At 36.3% G+C, this 21,048-nt stretch overlaps 1 protein-coding gene across 1 annotated transcript; it reads right to left on the reverse strand.

The window, feature by feature from the left end:
• Positions 1-4,010: 4,010 nt before the first annotated feature.
• Positions 4,011-18,667, reverse strand: LOC135153925 (splicing factor 3A subunit 3-like). The gene is made up of 5 exons (XM_064098837.1): positions 18,469-18,667; positions 11,127-11,174; positions 10,158-10,210; positions 8,945-9,050; positions 4,011-7,798 (listed from the first exon to the last, which is right to left on the reverse strand). The coding sequence occupies exons 1-5, from the start codon at positions 18,562-18,564 to the stop codon at positions 7,541-7,543; spliced, it is 561 nt and encodes a 186-aa protein (XP_063954907.1). The 5' UTR covers positions 18,565-18,667; the 3' UTR covers positions 4,011-7,540.
• Between the last annotated feature and the right edge of the window lie 2,381 nt (positions 18,668-21,048).

Here is a 21,048-nt window from a genome sequence, read left to right on the forward strand (position 1 = left end):
ACTTTCCAAAGCCACATTTGACTCCTCCTAGAGCTCGAGAGGCCGCCCGGGGGCCCACTCCCATTGATTAGTGGATACCAGGAGCGACCACGCGTAAAAGGGGACAGAGTGGGCAGGTACGTTACGTATAGGCCTATGTAACGTTATAAGGGTGTCAAAACGATGTTTAAAATGCTGACAAAAAAGGGATATATACCCAATACTTGTAGGGTTTCACAAGCCAAATTCTTGTTCAGAGATGCATTTTCATAATCTGGAAAAGAATTACTTCCCAGCTTGTTTAGGGTACTTTTCGAAACCCCATGGTCGTGCCTGGTATCCACTCATCAATGGAAGTGGTCCCCCCGGAATTTGAATCTAATCCCCCATTTCTGGGGGAAGTAAAACATAATGCCCATTACATCGTGTGCGAGAGGCATATCGTTTGTGTAGAAGGAGTAAACAAAAGAAACAAAAGAAACAAAAAGAAACGATCGAGTTCAAACGTATTGCATATGGTGTGCACATATCAACTCACGCGAAATGTTCGGCTGGAGACTGGAGAGGTTGATCTGACCCATGAAATCAATTGCCAGTGATACACCAATAATCCACATTAAATCTAATATCGATTCGATGGACTGTAATGATCTATATCTAAGCCTTCATTCAGTAAGTTTTTCCTCACTCAATATGTACTCGATTTGTTTGAAAAACCATTTTCTTATCCATGTCATAATCTATTTTAGGTCTGCATTTCGAATATCTCCAGCCATTAGTCGTAATATACATGCATGTACATGTATGGTGCGGGTGTCGCGGAAAAGGATTTTGCACACGAAAAGCAGATCTGTAGGGCCTGTAACCCCCCTGTAACACAAAGCTTGGCATTGATTGTAGAGCAGTTTTCTACGTTTGATTCTATTGACTATAATGCACAATCAATCTTAAAAATCAAGTGTATTATTAAGCGTTAACTTTTGTGTTAGGGGACCCTAATATTAGCGTCCGTGAGGATTGCGAAAGGTCCCAAGTGAAGTTAAGACAAGTCCGGGGATTTTAAGAAATCCGCCTCCTGAACGGAAAAGAATTGGTCCATGTTTCATCTGTAACAAGATGGGGCATTTAGCAGCTAAATGTAACTCCAAATTACAAGGTGCAAGTCTAATTTGTAGTACTGATCATTCAAAAAGTAGTAGCCAAAATCAGAAAAGAGAATCAACTCAGTATGAAACAAATAGTAAAGTGGCAGTTGATAGTAGGTCAGATTCTTGTGCAACTTGTTCGCTTGTTAGTCCAGATATGGAAGGAAGTGAGACACTTGGACTTTTGTTAATGTCTTTAGTTAGTGAGAAAGATAAGTCAGAGATAGTTACTAGAGATACCTTACAAAAATCACTGATGATGTGTGCTGCATGTCAGCGTCGTTGGCATGGTAAGTTAACTGTTGTTGAAGGTAGGTTTGGATCACACAAGGTTGATGTCCTTTATGATTCAGGATGTTCCGGTGTTGCGGTTAAGAAAAGTCTTGTGAGGTCAGATCAACTTACTGGTAAATATAGACAATGTGTTTTGATAGATCACTCTCTGTAGGTTTCCTACTGCTAATGTTCATATTAGCTCCCCTTTGTTTGTAGGTACAATAGAAGCACTGTGTATAGAGACACCAGTTTTTGACGTTATAATAGGGGACATTGAAGGTGTCCATTCCATGAGTAATCCCCATCCAGATTGGAAAAAAGTAGTTAACGGTGATGATAGTACTCAAGGTCATGTTAGGAATGTAGATTCCAATGGTAACTCTAATTCTGAAGATGAGAGAGTTGAAGTTAATTGTGATGATGGTACTAATGTAGGCCTGGCTGTACAGACAAGGTCTCAGAGTCGAGAAGCTCGACGCCCCCAGCGGCCCTTGAAAGTTCCATCTCAGATCCCAGACGTTTCTCCTGAAGAAATTAGAAGAGAAAGTGCAAAGGATCCTAGTTTGAAGAAAGCGAGAGAACTCGCTCAAGTTAGTTTGTCAGATGATGATAGGAAGAACACTTATTTCGTAGTAGATGATGGACTGTTGTACAGAATGTTTCAACCTAAGAATGAGAGAGGTAATTATGTGAATCAATTGGTAGTCCCTCAGCTCTTTAGGAAAGTTGTGTTGTCACTTGCTCATGAAGGAATAATGAGTGGGCATCAAGGCATAGGCAAAACCACTGAGAAGATTTTAACTTGTTTCATCTGGCCCGGCATTCATGCCGATGTTACTCGTTTCTGTCGCTCTTGTGACATTTGTCAGCGGACAGTACCAAAGGGAAGAGTTCCCAAAGTGCCACTTGGCAAAATGCCCGTAATAGATATTCCATTTCTCAGAGTGGCTATTTATATAGTAGGCCCTATCCATCCAATGACTACAAAGAAGAACAGGTATATCCTGACCATTGTTGATTACGCATCTCGCTATCCAGAGGCAGTCGCATTGCCAAATGTCGAAACAACCACTGTAGCTGAGGCTATGGTTGAAGTGTTTTGTAGGGTAGGAGTTCCTCAGGAAATCCTAACCGATCGTGGTAGTCAGTTCACGTCTGACATGATGAAGGAGGTGAGTAGGTTGTTGTCAATAAAACAATTGACCACGACACCATACCACCCCTCTTGTAATGGTTTGGTTGAGCGTTTCAACCAGACCTTAAAGCAAATCTTGAAAAGAGTTTGTGCGGATTGACCCAATGATTGGGACAGGTACATAGGTCCAGTGTTGTTTGCATATAGATCAGCCCCTCAGGCATCCCTTAGGTATTCCCCTTTCGAATTGATCTATGGTAGGCAGGTAAGAGGTCCCCTACAAATACTCAAGGACTTATGGAGTGATGAAACTCATGATCCCGAGTTGAAGACTACTTATCAATATGTAGTCGATCTTAAAGAGAGATTGAAAAGTACTTTAGAAGCTGCTCAAGATGAGCTTCGTAAGGCAACGTCTAGAAGTGAAAGGCACTACAATGTTAGGAGTAGGCAGCGTAAATTTGACCCTGGAGATAAGGTACTTATCCTCCTCCCCACTGATCATAATAAGTTGCTCCTCCAGTGGAAAGGTCCATTTAAGGTTGTACACAAACTTGGCGATAATGATTATCGTCTTGATGTTAATGGAAACCACAAGACATTCCATGCAAACCTCTTGAGGAGATATATTGATAGGTTTGACAAAACAAAAGCAAATTCTGATAGTAGTAGTAGTAGAAATCCAGACCCAAATATTTATGTTGCTGGGTTGTTGGATGTGATTGCCCAGGCCACGATCGTCGACCATGAAGAGGAAGACGACGAAGACAATCCATCTCCAACATCAAACCCAATTACTATACAAGTTCCAAGATTGGAAGCAAAAGAGACTGTTGAAGAGGATACTTGGTAGTTATAGAGATGTAATGACTGATTTACCTGGTAAGACTCGGTTAGGCGAACACTCGATTCGGCTAACGTCTGACGATCCCGTCCGACTGAAGCCATATCCAGTTCCTCATGCCCTCCGTGGCGTAATTGATGATGAAGTTGAGAAGATGATTGAGATGGAGGTAATAGAAAAGTCTAATTCTCCATATTCATCCCCAATTGTTATTGTCAAGAAGACAGATGGAAGTAATCGCTTTTGCATAGACTTTAGGCGGTTGAACCGCGTGACTGTTTTTGATGATGAGCCCCTTCCGAATACAGAAGAAATATTTTCTAGTTTGTCAGGGTCCCACTTCTTTTCGAAGCTAGACGACATCTTGATCCACACCCCTACATGGGAAGAGCATCTTGTTGTCCTACAAGAATTGCTGAGAAGAATGCGAGCGGCAGGACTGACTGCTCAGCCCAGTAAATGCCAACTGGGTTGTCGACAAGTAGAGTTTAATTTAATCTGATGTTTTACTAGCTAAAGTGAGCTAGTGTTTTTTTAATTATCTTGATCTAAAGTTTTGTGTTGAAAAAAAAATTGTCTAATACCATGAAAAGATATTAAGTAGGTAAAGAGAGATTTTTTTTGTCTTGTTAGGAATATAAATATCCGCATAATAAATCAAGCGTAATTAACTTACTCGATAATTTCTCTTTATAAAAAAAAAAAAAAAAAAATAGTAAGCAAGTATACATAATATACATAATATATACACATACAATGTCTCTAATAAATACAAGTTTCTTGAACACTGTGACAAATATTAACTATAGTTACTAAGACATCTGTATACATGTTTTAATAGGAATAGATATATATATACACACACATATGCATTTTTGATTTTCTTTGAAGAAGAAGAAGAAAAAAAAAACTCGATCCCAGAAAAGGAGTCGTGTTTAATTTGATTACTGACTATATTGAAACAAAGACAGGAAGTTAATGTTAGAGTTGGAATAAGCTCTTATATTTTGGTTTTTGCAAAATGTGATACATTTTTTTCAAATAGGGGGTAATTGTCAGAAGCTTATTCAAACTCCCCTTTACTAGCCAGTGGAAGAGCCTATTTGGTTGAGTAACTCCTAATTTGTTTATGAATAGACCAAACCTAACTGCTAGAGTAGGCAACCCCTCACTGTGTTTGATAGCTATTGTGTGTGTGCACTGCATAGGGCTATGCAAGCTAATGTTCAGCAGACTGCAGATAAGCAAGCATAGGGTGCAGCAGCATCTTTCAGCAGCTCCTTGGCTGGGAAAGCCAGCACTTTGGTGCCACGCCTTTGATATTTGGAGTGGCATGTAAGCCAGCAGTGGTTGGTACACTGGTTGGAATTCAAGGTCCAGACTGTAAGTTGATGTTTTAGTTTACCATATTATTATGAAAAGCTATGATTATATTTAGAACCTGTGGTGTTGATTTGTATTACAATTAAACATGATGAAGGATAATTATGCTATTTGAAGACTAAGATATGAGACATACATCTACATGTAAGATATCAGATATTATATTTATATGTCTAACACATGTCATGAAATGATTGTTTTAGGAAGTGACCTAATTATCTAATATTTAAAACTTGAAAGGTATTTTGTCCTTTATCAAGACAATTAGTCTATTTTTACAAATGTTGAAGCTTCTGTTTAAACACTTGTTAACTACGAGAGTGGTGACTTTTATATGACACTTAATAAGAATTAATGTTTTACTTGTTCAGAGTAAGGACACTGCTATTAGGTACTTGGAAGCAAGTATAGAAAGTTCATTGACCTGCTTGAATGTACTCAGCATTTATTCTATTATAAACCATTTGAATAACAGAAATTATATGAACTGTAGGCTGTTAATCCTTGCGTATTCTCTTCCAGACGGCCGTTTTCTCGATGATTTTTATCCAAGTCTCTTTACGTTTCACCACGTTTCCATGTATTGCCATGGTTCTCCTCGTTTGGCAATGTTTAGCTACGTTCTACGTCTTGTGACGTACACGGCCTCTTCGACGTCTTACGACGTTCTATGATTGCTACGTTCTCTACGGAAAGTCCCGAGTTCTTGGTTAGTTCATCGCATTCGCGAGTTCATCCCCATATCGTCTTCCGTTCGGCAAATTTCTTCAGCATCGCATGATCAATTTGGACATTGATGCATTTGACGTCTGACAACGGGTGATGAGTGAAGACTTGAGAAACTGAACTTTCCCCACAGTCGGTATACGTATACTATATAGATTGTTTTCATAAACACAGAGTTTATGCTCTTTCCTTGAATAGGAATTGCAGGTCACAATACTAACTTAATTTGTCTAGATTATACTAATTTGAATTGAGACAGATTGTTCCAAAACGTTGTTGATACTGTTTTCTTGATCTTTATGTTTTGACAGCTTGTGAGCCTCGATAATGGCAATATTGATATATATAATAAATTCATTTTGATCGAAATGTACAATTTCATCTTATAGTTTAATTCTTGGGAGGTCAAACAGCCTGATTAGAATAATAAGTCAAGTTCACATCAAACACAATGTGACAGAACCTTAAAACCATATCTTCCAACCTCTGGGAATTAGATACTGCTTGCAGTGATTCCCAATGACCTTTGATCTTGATCTAATTACCTGATATCACATTCATAAACTTGCCTCCTATACTTGCATCAGTTTTAAGAAAAAGAGACATGTATAAAGAATTTATTCTCAACAAGTGGAATGCCTCTGGCCGTCTCACCTGCATCACGCGATTCAATATAGCAGCAGTGCTGATTTTGAAAACTACTATAACTCGCAAAAGATGTTCAGTGATACTTGGTTACTCTTATTTCCACGTTTTATGAACTAGACCAATACACTTATAGAGATATGATGGCAATTCAACAAATACCCCCAACGTGGCCAAAGTTCTTTGACCTTACATGACCTTTGACCTTGATCATGTGACCTGAAACTCGCACAGGATGTTCAGTGATACTTGATTACTATTATGTCCAAGTTTTATGAACTAGACCAACACACTTTCAAATTTATGGCTGTAATTCAACAAATACCCCAATTTGGCCAAAGTTCATTGACCCTAAATGACCTTTGACCTTGATCATGTGACCTGAAACTTGCACAGGATGTTCAGTAATACTTGATTACTATTATGTCCAAGTTTCATGAATCAGATCCATAAACTTTCAAAGTTATGATGGTAATTCAACAGATACCCCCAATTCGGCCACAGTTCATTGACCCTAAATGACCTTTGACCTTGGTCATGTGACGTGAAACTCATGCAGGATGTTCAGTGATACTTGATTAACCTTATGTATAAGTTTCATGAACTAGGTCCATATATTTTCTAAGTTATGATGACATTTCAAAAACTTAACCTTAGGTTAAGATTTTGATGTTGATTCCCCCAACATGGTCTAAGTTCATTGACCCTAAATGACCTTTGACCTTGGTCATGTGACATGAAACTCAGGCAGGATGTTCAGTAATACTTGATTAATCTTATGGCCAAGTTTCATGAACTAGGTCCATATACTTTCTAAGTTATGCTGTCATTTCAAAAACTTAACCTCAGGTTAAGATTTGGTGTTGACGCCGCCGCCGCCGCCGTCGGAAAAGCGGCGCCTATAGTCTCACTCTGCTATGCAGGTGAGACAATAAAATGAATTTTTAATACTTTTTTTCATAGAAAATTGTAAGTTATGAAGAAAGAGCATAATGCTGGAATTTGGTTATAAAAGCATATTACTTGAAACACATAACGGTTGGCAGCTCTGAATTATCACATCCTGATGGGTTTATTGCATCCAGTATACAATATACATCATGGTGATGATCTAATTATATTTCAATTCTATCGGGTGCGTCGTGGTCTAGTGGTTCTGACTCTCGCCTTTGAAACAGAGGGTTGTGGGTTCGAATCGTAGCCATGGCGTATTTTCCTTCAGCAATAAATTTATCCATACTGTGCTGCACTCGACCCAGGGTCGTAGGTTCGAATCGTAGCCATGGCGTATTTTCCTTCAGCAATAAATTTATCCATACTGTGCTGCACTCGACCCAGGTGAGGTGAATGGGTACCCGGCAGGAGTAATTCCTTGCAAGCACTGAGCACTGGTGATGGTCGCTTGAGCTAAAGCCTGGGTAATAATAGCAGCGCTTTGTATCCTCTGGCACAAAAGCGCTTTATACATCCAGCTATTATTATTATTATTAAATATCTCACCTCGGTGCCCTTGAGATTGATATACTTGTCATAACATTCATGAAGATCCATGTACTTCCCATATCCTTCCTCATCTTTGAATGGAACCAATGATTGATTCTCCTCTGCTGGGTTCTCTCTCTCTTCTCTCAGCTGCTCAAACTCAATCGACATAGGCACAGAAACCTTCACACAATAGAAATCATTGTAATAATTAACTCCATGTTTCAAAGCTTAGAATTGGACTGTAAAATGCCAAAACGATGAAGTGACATGTATAGTAAGTGATATTATCATAAACATATAACAATAACACCCCCCATCATTTCCTAAAAGTCAATGGACATAGGCGATGACACCACCACACTCAAGAGATGATAATATTTAAAGAAGAATAAAACCTATGGAAAAAGTCGGATTCTGTGATTTCAACAGAAAAATGAAATGTAAGATCAACAAAATTTTGAGTAAAATTCTACAAAGAATAGGAAAGCTATGAGAATTTTAATGTTGAGAACAATAATTCTACGGAGATCCTCCCATTTGCATTGCCAAAAATGATCTGTGATGTCACACATGTAAATATCTCGCATTTAGACACTAAAAATAAACCCCCAATCATCTTTTGCTTAGTCGAATTAAAGGGCATACAATTAATCCACAATATAAGGTGAAATCTGTATCACACATCCTCTCATAGAAAGCTTGTCTGATCTTGTGATAGATTAGATAAAATAGATAATTGGAGTGACATATGTACAGGCTTTGCGAATGGAAGGATCTATAGGGTCATTTTCAAACTTGAGTGACATATGTAGCTAGACAGAGGACTGATGAAGGCAGAAATATGGATTGAAAATATCGTTTTTAAGAGATGATTTTGAGAGAAGCCTCATTCACTAATTTGAAAAGGTATTTTATCTGATTAGTACTTCCCCATTACAATGACGAAAAAAATCATTATCATTGATTGGTTGACTATTTTAAGTATCAAAATGAAAAAAAGAAGGCTTCAAATAGGCCTATTTGTTGTCAGGACTCTATCCTTTTTTTTATAAATATAATATGCTTTAAAAATTTGTCTTAGTCCTTATTTTCACCCTCATGTTCACTTTCTTTAAATATGATCATATAGCATTTGTGGTTACAGTAGTAAAATGCTCATAACTTTCTAATCATTCAATTAGTTTTCTTCAAACTTTCTGTAATCTATTTCTTTGATTGATTTTCTTTTAAAATGAATTTCAACTAGTTTTTAAGGATTTGATTCTCCTTAAGCTACATGTTTTGCAATCTCATAATTTGATTGCATAAATCATGAGAATGTCCCACCTCATTAGGATGTTTCCTATGGAAATCTTTGATGACCTTTAACCTTGTATAGAACTCAGCAAACTCATTAGGACCTGATAATGCTTGGATCTCCTCCTTACGTAACCTGTATAGGAAAACAACATCATTATAAGCATGCTTGCTGAAAGGTCAAATCCATCCATTAAAAAATCAATTTGAATAAATCTAGAAAACCAAACAAGCCCAAAACTTAACATTTCATTGAAATTATGTAGAAATAATAAAGTTACAATATCTTTACTAAGTTTTGCTTATTTGCAAAAAGTCATCATGGCCTGTAACTGGGTCACCAATGTAAAGATTCAATAATTATTTGTGGTAGTCTGATTTGTCATACCAATACATGTTTTGCTTTTTCTCATGGAAATTATTATAAGTTATTCTTGAAACTAAGAAACGCCCAAACTTCTAAATAATCAAAGGAATAAAGGAAATAGAAATTGAATTAATAAATATACACAGAAAAATATCTAAACAAATGGAAAAAGGGTTAAAAAATAAACAAATAAATGGGAAATGACCATAAATCATTAAAATGAATACTATAGGAATACCAGGGCTAAAATAAATTAAGGGCCAAAAAAGCCATGGCCACTGAAAGCCATGGCCTTTGATATTATGTGACCTTCTAACTTTCTTCTCACTTGTTACTTATCAAAGATATTTTTCCTGTAGAAAAGTGAGCTTGCCTTTATTGAAATATACATGTAAGTTGAGGTCTGGGATCCATTGATGAATAAAATATTAGATATTAAGTAATACAGAGAGAAATACTAAAATAAAAAATAAAATAGGCATAAAATAAGACAACAGAAATACTTTAAATATCTGTTTTGCGTAGTTCTGACAAGCCTGTAATCTAGTCTGAGGATGAAGCATTTGTCTTTGCTTCATGAGATTGATGCTGTTATGCTAAATGTAATTAATATGTCAGATATAGAAGACTATGGAAAGTGGCTAGTAGCAACCAACTGAACATTCCTACCTTGCTTTGGTTTCCTTTTTATACATCAATGTGTGGTCCTTTTTGTATGAAAAGCCCAATAAAAAAACAACAACAACTAAAGCAAGACAGGAGTGTACAGGCGGTGACTGCTTCACGGCCATTGTCCATAGTCTTCTACATCAGATGTACATAGTTTATAACAAAGATATTTATCCTCCGCCTAGATCATAGAAAATGTGTTCTTACCCATCTCTATCATCGTATAGCTCCCTTAGGGTGTTAGCCCCCTCTACAAAGCGCTGTAATAAGAGGTTGGAAAATGTAAATTGATACACTTTATTGTAGAGGCATGTAAGAAACCTTACAAATGGTAGAGCAGCTTCTTTCTAACAGAAACCTGCAAGTGTATGCTAATACATTATTTCACAATTATAGACAAAATAATAAGGTTGTGGAAAAGATGAGACCAAGACTGCTTGCAGGAATCCCATAACAAGGCCTCATGCACCTCTCTGGCAGCCCCATAAAGTACCGAAAAGATGGCGTCACAAAAGACTTTTTTTGCATTTTAGTGTTTAGGTGGAAATTGGTCCATGGGAGCCCAAGATATAATAAGCCCCATTGAAATCAAAGTATTATTTGCCTGGTTCATGACATGGAGAAATAAACCAATAATACATTGATTTCAATAAGGCTAATTATGGATTAATTAGGTCATATCTTGGGTGCCCATGGACCTACTGAACTCCCACCATATTTGGGATGTTGAATGTATTTCATCATGCTCCATCAAAATAAGGTTTAAAAAAATGCTGAAATGCTAAAATAGAAAATTGATGTGACACTCTATTATTTTGACTATGTAAGGATTAGTGATGTGACGGGATTTACACTCCTAAGCCTTTTGACAAGGTACCTAATGAATTATTTCAAAGCTTTGCAAGTTACAAGCTACTGAAATCCTACAATCCCATTGGGTAACAAAACTGTTTATCTCAGATTTCTGGCATTTGCTATTGTCCTGGAAAGTTAAAAGGAACAGATAAACAGGTTGTAATGACATAAAGTAAAAAGCTTAATCTCCAATGTTCAACATAAACTTTTTATATCTTGATTTATCATAATGTATCATACTATTATAGAAAAACGTGGTTAACAGAACATTATAAGTAAATTGAAAAGGCAGAAATACATACATGTAGGCTTAAAACTTACATCAAGTAGTTGCTTTGCTCGAAAGTCTGAATTTATCTGTTCACGGTTCTGTAAAAGATATAAATCATTATATACGAAAGTTATAAACATTGAACTTCATTCAGTGACTTATATGAAGAGGAAGTAGTGCTGGTTGCATGTTCGGGTTTGGTTCGGCAGGGTTCAGAAGTTTTTTCTGAACTTTGGTTCGGTTCAGCAATTTATGTCAAAACAAATTATACAAATAATTTTTTTTTAATGTTCGCCAGTACTGGGCCAACAGAATATACTTCATAAAGACGGTCTGTCATATACTTAAAACAAATCTGATTGATCTACAAGTTTGGCAGGAAAACTTGTATCAAGATCTGCACAGTATTCTTGCAGTGAACTTGCACCCCCTTATCTCTTTTAGCTTGGAGCCCTGCTAAGTCAACTAAACTGCCAACTATGTTTCTGATCCCAGACATCTTTGACAGGGTAGCTGGGAATTTTACATGCAGAAAAAGATGCTTTCCATAAAAGGTACTAATAGTGATACTCTGACCAAATACTCTACATGTGCAAAGGAGCTATTCTCTGAACAAGGATATAAGGCTATGCAAAAGAAACTTGAGAAATGTCAAGATATTAACACGATAAGAGATGAAAGATGGTGGTAAGCAAATGGTGATAACATGTAGTACCGCATATTATGAGTGCTAACGTGCTCATTGAAAAGCTTAATGAAAATAGTAATACCCTTGCTATCGAAACTTGCAATGTGACTGATGCCAATGGTTATACTGTTGAGCATATACTTAGAGTCTCCAACAAACTGAAGCAAAATGGTAAGCCAGGTCAGAGAACAAAGTTTGTCCTCAATATTAGTAGACTTGTTAAGAGGTTGAATGCTGCATTTTTTAGTACAAATGTCCCACTTGGCACAAATGTTCATTCAAGTATACATCCAAAGAAAATTCACGAAAGTGATGATTATAGACAAATTATATATGAATGGAAAGGTCTTGTCTTTTTATACACAAATATGTCACTAAAAAGTCTTATTGATGTCGTGGAAATGCAAGAAATGAAATTATTAGAGACCATTCTCAGCCCCCCAGCCAGACAAATAACGCGATCAAATACAGTCGAGAATAATGACGTCACATGATGATCGACTCACTCAGCCGCTCTGTAGCTCTGTGCAAGCCAGCAGTACACTGATAGCTGATTCACCTTCCTGGTCTCTATTTTTCTTCGAATTTATCGTTTTCTTCATGTATTGTGATATCCGAATTCTGTTTTCGACAACTTCAGACTATAAGGGAACCAGAACTGTGTTATTTTGCCCGGTTTTTATTGAATTGTGAACTGGAAAGATCGATTTTGTCCAACTCGACAGTCTTCGTTGTGTTGCTCTACTAACTATTGAAAAACTCCAAGCTGCACGGTCCCATTCACTTGCTCCCGATGCATGTTGCAGGTTACGTTGTTTGATCCAGTCAAAAGTCAAGGTAAGCATGTTTGGAAACTGTACTTGTTCTGACGATGCATTCAGGTCAGATGACAGATACAGATCTGATATAAGTTTAGAATCATGCATTTTGGCATAACTACTATTAAAATTAAAAAGTCTTTATTTTAGAAATAATGTTTTTGCACAATTCCAGCAGATTTTTTCTTCAGATTTCTAAAACTGGTCAGGACTCAGGCAGGCGATTAAATTATTTAGGAGCACTGGTATGGACCATGGCTGAAAATCTGCTGTTTCAGAGGAATGTTTAAGTTTTTATTATACACAGAATTATATCACCATGAATGATGCCGATGTCATGAAACCAGACAAATTTTCAGCAGTGATTACCCACCCAAGGGTTCATTACATGCCGCCGCGCACAGAAAAATCAAGCCATAGAAGTCGTGTGTTGTGGACCCAAGAAGTGAGATCCCAGCACGCGCGACCCACTAGTTAGAAATCCACTGCCAAACGCAGTTCGTGGTGCGAGGTTAGTATACTAATACTAACCTCGCAATACGTGTGAGTGGTGATTACCCTGATTCCTGGCCAAAATCACTCACACGTATTGCGTATTTCAGGTTTAGACACCTGAAAAGTTCCACTCAGAACACTGGTGCTCTACCTCAAGTGATGTTCGTGTAGTCTCCACTTCACTACTGCTACAGCCTACACTACGCTACACACCTACCCGGGTAGGTGTGGCGTACATGTACGGTAGTGTAGTGGTAGTGAAGTGGAGTGGGGCCTACACAAACATCACTTGAGGTAGAGCACCAGTGTTCTGAGTGGAACTTTTCAGGTGTCTAAACCTAATATCATTTGTTGTTGACCGGGAATTACATGCCACCGCACGTCATCAATCATCACGATAATTAAATTCATACTTTGATTTGATTATTTAAACTATTTCTTTTTTTCTCTCTTCTACACACAGATCTGCACACTTGCTGACTCTGGTGACTTCTGGTCTCTGCTTGCTACCTCAATCTGGGAGATTCCATCATGTCCTTTTACTATGATTTGGATATAGCCATTATTTCTTCACTCTTTCCAGGACCTACGGTTTGCAAGTTGTGGACTGATAATGATACAAAAGAAAAATTTTCTTTATCAATCTTGGAAACAATTTTGAGCACAGTTTTGGAGAGAACTAAGAAATTTGACTTGGACAGGAATACAGCTTGTCAAAAATAATAACACACAATTTAAAACGAAAGAACAATTTTAATGTTACTAGGGCATTTTGCGAGAAATGTTATACTCAATCACACGTCCCAAATCAAGGGTAAGTCCTTTGATTAAAGGGGAATCCAACCCAAATGAAAACGTGTTTTTATAAGGAAAAGAAAAATCAGACAAGTTGATAGGTGAAAGTTTGAACAATATTGGACAAACAACAAGAAAGTTATGAATTTTCAAAAGCTGTAAATATTCGTAATCACTATACCCATGGACACTTCAAATCGGCCGCATATGGGATGTCATAGTGATGTAAGGCAAGGACTACTCTTCCATGTACTCCAATACATATCATGGCTAAAATGTCATTTTTCCCAAAAGTTTTATTTCAAATTATAATTTTCTTTCATGGGGACATAAAACAATATACTACCTGGGTTATAATTAGATTACTGCCCCAGGGGAATGGGTACTTAGGAGAAAACCACAAATCCCTGATAATAAAGTACATGGCCTATGGGAAAGTTGTCCTTGCCCCTTGTCATAATTTACTTACCCAGTTGCCAATTTGAAATCTACATAGTATTATTGATCTCAGTTTTACAGCAGCTATAACTTTCTTATTGCTTGTCCGATTTCTTTCAAACTTTCACCATTCTGTTTAATTTATTTTTCTCCTTCCCAACACAACATTCTATGGCCAAGGCTGGATTCCCCTTTAAACATGTAGTTGAATTGCGATTGCAACTCGACCTTATTACGCTTGAATTTGAATTTAAGACTTACGCTTGATTTGCAATTGAACATAAGTTTCTTGCAGTGCCCCATAATTATGTTTTGTTATCAGATATTTAACGTGCTGATTTTTCTCGAAAGGTATAATATATTTGTCCTTTTAAACGGTATTTGAATATGGGTACGCCTTTTATTTGTTTTCCACAATATTTATTGCATGTATGAACAGAAGTGAAATATTTATTGTGAAGCACTGTGAATGTTGTGTGCTGTTGTGTGATGGTTCATCATTTTTGTTATAAGACTGAAAGCCTGGTGGATGTGAGGAAGTGGCCTGGATGAAAGAAAAGTGAACATGTGTCCAATTACTGATTTGCATATTCTAAGACAATTTTGTTTCTGGATAAATTTTGCTATGCATTCCCTACATTAAGAGTAAAGGAGAAGTCCACGCAATCAAAAATTCATTTGAATTTAAAGAAAAATAACAAGATATTGCAGGAAATTTCATAAAAACTTTGATTCAAATTTATATAATTACTATTTTAACAGTTCCGTAAATATAACCTATTGTGATCAGATGAAGAGTTTCCTATCGTCAAATCTGCAAAGAATAAAAAACAAAATGCCACAAAAAATAGAAACGAATGTGATGTGAGTGACAACTCTAATTTGCATATCATTGTTTTGTGTATATGACTGTTTTGAGTAAAAACAACAAGGGAAATTACTCTATTCAAATAATTTTTAGTTGATGTGGACTTGACTTTTAACTCTACCCCTCCCATCCCAAATAAGAGTAGAAATAATCTAATCAAGAACTTGAAAATCAAAAGCAGCAATTAAGAAGCAAGATTTGATAAATACAGGTCTGAATAGAATTTCACAAGAAAATAAATAGAGAAAAAAAGATGGGTAGGGACGGGGAAGGAAAAAAAAAAAAATGCCCCCCCCCAAAAAAATCCGAGTTTCGAACCAGGGTCCTCGCACATGACAAAACAATGGCCAACGCATTTGGCCACAGACCATTGCCCTACCGGAAAGGCATTTTTAAGATATATGAAATAAAGTCCGCTCGCCGCTGTTGCCTAATAATGCTTCGGCAATTCAACTGCAATTTCAGTCATTTCGCGATGGATATTGCCGTGTTTTTTTTGTGGTTCCTGACTTTGCTACTTAATGAAATTTCATAATTTTTGTTCAGTCATAAAGAAGAATGTCTATGCTTTATATTGATTATAATATTAATGTGACGTAAGTGTGATTTCTACGTGAAAATATGCTTTGTTTATTCACATATATTTCTTGAAAAAAAAAAAAATTCTAAGCTAAATATCGGTTACCAAAATACGTTAAATGTGCACTTTTTTTCACTGTTCAGTAAATTCAAACTTTTATCTATATAACAAGACCAATCTTAAGAGCAATAAACAATTCTAAGAGCAAAAAACGCTGATTGGAAAGATCGTCTCCAATGGGCTGCTGTCAGCTCAACTGCTCATTGTGTGACGTCACTCAGCTGGAGCTCGCAAAAGGACCGGTGGAAGGCAGAAATATGGCATGAAAATAAATCATTTTTGAGAGCTGATTTCTGCAAACTCTGATCACTATTTTGAAAAGTGAAGTTATATATCTGATTAGTAATACTTCCCCTTTACAATGATGACCACATAAAGTCATTATAAAATACTTTTGATTCTTCGGATGTATACTTTAAGTCAAAAGAAAAGGATTCATCCAAAGAGACACGCTATACATGTATCTATGCAAATAAGCAAGTAATTTGCATAAATTTGCATATTATGTCAATATAGTGAAAACAAGTATTTCAGAATATATATTTAACCATAACTGCCCTAAAATTGGAAATAAAGACTTAGGGTAAGAAAGGGAAGAAAATTGTCATAAAATAATTAGGATATCCTTGTTTATTATTACCTAATTTACATAAATTATGCAAATTATAATTCAAAACAGTATTTTTTTCATGAATCCTGAACTGTTTTTAAAAAACAGCAACTAATACACAATGTCAACATTCTACATGAAAGAGAATATATTAGCGAAAACATCGATATGCTTCGTGACAGTATTAGTGTCTTAATTTGCTTAGAAAGAGGGCAAATATGTCAAAATGCATGACGTGGTATTGTATTGTTCCGCTGAACTACGTTGGCTCCACTCACCAATACATAGACTGAAGAGCTTGGAGGCCCGTACGTACAGCCAACGTATTAAGTGAACTAACGTTTTATAGGTCGCGATTTAAAACTGTTTTTAAGCGAAATTTACAGTTTCATGGTTTCAATTATCAGGGAAATATAAATAACTTAAGTAATTGCGTACCTTGGACAGAAGTTATTGAAAAAAATCCTCTGGATGATTGAGAAATCTTTCATCTAAGACATTTTCACCTGAGCTGAGGGTTTTTCTTGCAAGTTGCCATCTTGAATGACGTCATTATTGTTATTAACTTTTTAATGTCTCGATATATCGAATGTCGTCTGCTACCTGTGATGGTAGCGGTGTTTCGGTACGCTCGCGTATGGAGCAGATCGTATAATATCGAAAGCAATATCGATATCATATTCGTGATTGTTGACGCCCTCTCCGTTCGTTTGTAAATATTTCATAGTTTGGCTGCCATTTTGACCATTTTTATCGTGTTCAACCCAATTAAACATCGGTAAAGTATAATTTTCATGCCTTTTCATCTATATCGTTTAAAGTATTTTGATAATGGAATATCAAGTTTTAAAAGTTTGTTGGTTATACATCCTTAGATTGTAAATTCGATGTGTAAAATTACATCAAACTTTGGACTGTGAATTGACAAAAGGGAGGGAATGAGAACACATGCGAGCCCACACGTACACCCAATGGGGATTACAGTAAAATGTCAGAAATTGTTGAATAAATCCCCAGAAACCACGGTTATTCCTGTCTAGTCTTTGATATGAAATATGAATATAAATCGCGCGCCCTCTTTAGGCGAAAATTGATATCTACGCTGACCAAATTTTATCTCCATGAAATCTTCACTAAAGATCAAGAAAATATACATATTTAAAAAAAGAAACTTCAAGGAGAAGTCACGGAAGGATCTAAATGATTCGGTAAGTGTCATAGCAGAATGTGAAATATAGTGAGTGATTGTATTACCGACCGGCCTTGTATTACCGAACGTGCGCATCATACGCATCAGAAAATAATTCCATACGCTCAAAATTTGCAACATCCTTTCAAAGAGAACTTGAAATTGAATAGAAAGATGATGAAAAATTGTCAAAAACACAATTTCAAAGTCTTAATATTAAAAAAATAATAAGATATGGTCAAAATAGCGCATCAGTGATTTTGTTGTTTTCTCAACTTTTCCCATTGAAAACACACGTTCGGTAATACGATACCATTTTCAAGTGACCAAAATATTTCACATGCGAAGAGGGGTCCGATTGGAAGCTAATTATAGGAAAAACAATTTCGGCCAAATTTTTACATATTTATATTTTGTAGGTAGGCCTAATTGTGTATTCATGGTGAAAGTTTGGTGAATTTTATGAGAATAGTGTGTTTGATATGATTGAATTCATGAAAAGTGTTCGGTAATACGATCCACTACCATACCACTGCCACTAGTCTACCAGATTACTACTGGTGATATTTTATGTGGGCAAAAGCCCACTATCTTTTTGACTTGTCGTGTGTGTCGCGTGCATATGACAGATATTCCTTCGCACGCGAGATGATATGAACCCATGGGTGGTCCCACCCCGTACATTTTTCTGTATGGCGAATGGTCGGGGTGAACCAGTGCCAGTGGTCCCATCCCTTACTTTTCGCTGTATGGCGACTTGCAGATACAAATTCTGAAAGTGGCCTAACTTTACTTTACATGGTTCACAGGATATGGGACTGATTTAAAAAAAAATTAGATTGATGACTTACATTTGTCTTTTTATGAAGAGTTTCTTTCACCAATGCATCAACTACTCTCTCCTTTTCCTCATGTATCCTTCTCTGTTGTTCTAGAATGGTTTCCATGATCCTTAGAATTGCAAATTTCGGGAAAATTATTACGATTTCAACACGTTGAGAAACCAGAACCAACGCTACGCTCTATGGGCTGAAGTAATCGACAATTTCATTCATCGATCACGAGCGCCGCGCCGAGATATGAGGGCATGGCAGGGGCCGCTCGATCGAGCGTAACGATCTCCTCGTTTGACTATCTCTCCGCTAGTGGAGAGATCAGTGGACAGCCCATATTGCAGAATGCAGAGCTAGCCTCTTAAATTGGAATGTAGAATGTCTCCTTAAGGACGTTCCACAGTTAAAGTGAAATCCATGTCATTTTCACCAAACTTTGCACATAGATACTTTAGAACCTTAATATTCGAAATATGCAAAAATTAACATAGGTCCATGTGCTTGATTTTTTGCTATAGAGCTTCAAAGTTCACCCAAATTGATGTTCTTAAGAATTGCGCATTCAAAAGAATTTGGCATTTTTAGACCGCCCAATATTACTACAATGAGTTTAAACCTCCATTACTCAGTCAAAATACATGAAAAAGTCATAAAATTTCGCAAGAGAGTTAATAATTGTATCGTTAGAATGGAGAATCTATTAATAGTGCTATTTGTTTGCAAATTTAAGTTTAACAGCACTGTCAGTTCTTAAAAATGGCGTAAAAGATAACAAAATCCCAATCTAAAAAATGTAAAATTTCAGTAACAAACTACAAACGTACAATAAATGCTGCACTTTATTCAAAATCCATGTCATTTTCACCAAAATTTGCAGAGTTGTAGAGGAAGGTATACCTAAGAGGTACAAACATTAAAAAATAAGGGTTCATGTGCTTGTTTTTAAACTATCAGCATTTTTATTAGAGCAAATGTGCTTTTTAAAACACCCAAAATGGGCCGAATGCTTAGTATCTATGTGAAGAAAAAATCAAAACCACTCTACCATTTATTCAAACTCGGGGTAATATTCGTGATTCTTGGCAGCACTGCAGAGTAAAGTATTTTAAAATTATAGAGAATATTTTTTTGAATGGTCCATGGAATTTTCAATTTTTTAGCTTCATGAAATAACGCATCGGATCTGCAGTTAAAGTGCAGAAGATGAGAAAAATCAGCTCATACCCGCAGCTAATTAATCACCTGTTCATCCATTGTGACGTCAGCGCGCAGAGTGTAAACTATGTGCAGATCATAATGCGCACAAACATAACTGTGGAACGTCCTTAAAGGACAAGTCCACTCCAACAAAAAGTTGACTTGAAAAAAAGGAGAAAAATCCAACAAGCAAAACACTGAAAATTTCATCAAAATCGGATGTAAAATAGGAAAGTTATTAGTTATGACATTTTAAAGTTTCGCTTAATTTCACTAAACAGTTTAATATATGCACATCCCACTGATCTCCCCTATTAGTGGAGAGATCAGTGGCACATCCTAGTCAGTATGCAAATTGGCACACTGATGACGTCACCCACTCACCACTTCTTTTGTATTTTATTATATGAAATATGAAAAATTCAAATTTTCTCCTCATTGTCATGTGAAACAAAACTTTATTCCTCCCTGAACATGTGGAGGGGTACGGTGGAATTCCCATTATTGTAAGATTGTATGGTTAAGTCGATCAAGTTTGTCCTTATTGTCAAATCTGTAAAAATTGAAATATTGTATAATTCAAACAATAAAAAACAAAAGAAATGGTGAGTGAAGGACATCATCGACTCTCCATTTGCATATCGCTGAGTTAGACATTTAACTGTTTTGTGAAAAATAAGCAAAATTTAAAAATGTCATAACTTTCTTATTTTACATCCGATTTCGATGAAATTTGTAGCGTCATGTTTGTTTGATTTTTCTCTTTCGATTCAAATCAACAATTTTCTAGGGTGGACTTGACCTTTAAAGGACGAGCCCACCCAAGCAAATAGTTAATTTGAATAAAAAGAGAAAATCCAACAAAAAGCATAACTGAAAATTTCATCATTATCGGATGAAAGTTATGACATTTTAAAAACAGTTGCATATCCTGATCGGTATGCAAATGAGGGGACTGATGACATCATCCACTCATACTTCTTTTGTATTTCATTATATGCAAAATTAAATATTTTATTTTTCTCCTCATTGTCACATGAAACTAAGTTTTACTCATCCTTCGACATGTCAATTGCCATATTTGTTTTAACATTTTGTGGTTCAGTGATTGGTCATATTGTCAATCTGTTAAAAAGTGTATAATTCAAACAATAAAAAAAAATAGTGAGTGAGGGGCATCAGTCTACTCGGCATTTGCATATCACTGAATTGTGCATATAACTATTTTGTGAATAAGCAAAATTTGAAAATGTCATAACTTTCTTATTCTACATCCGATTCAAGGGCGTAGGCTGATTTGCATGCATGGGGATCATCACCCCCCCCCCCCCCCATCACACACACACTTTTCAAAACATAATTAAACGATGTTTTTTAATCATCAAATGACTAATATTTTTT

Source organism: Lytechinus pictus, chromosome 4 (assembly GCF_037042905.1).
Source record: "Lytechinus pictus isolate F3 Inbred chromosome 4, Lp3.0, whole genome shotgun sequence".
Classification (NCBI taxonomy): domain Eukaryota; kingdom Metazoa; phylum Echinodermata; class Echinoidea; order Temnopleuroida; family Toxopneustidae; genus Lytechinus; species Lytechinus pictus.

What these genes read in the sequence shown, in the direction of transcription:
- LOC135153925 (XM_064098837.1), bottom strand. Translation starts at nt 18,564, where the DNA reads ATGGAAACCATTCTAGAACAACAGAGAAGGATACATGAGGAAAAGGAG. An exon ending in CTCTTCATAAAAAGACAAAT is followed by an intron (nt 11,175 to 18,468) that starts GTAAGTCATCAA and finishes TATCTTTTACAG; the next exon opens with AACCGTGAACAGATAAATTC. An exon ending in CTATACGATGATAGAGATGG is followed by an intron (nt 9,051 to 10,157) that starts GTAAGAACACAT and finishes TTTCCTATACAG; the next exon opens with GTTACGTAAGGAGGAGATCC.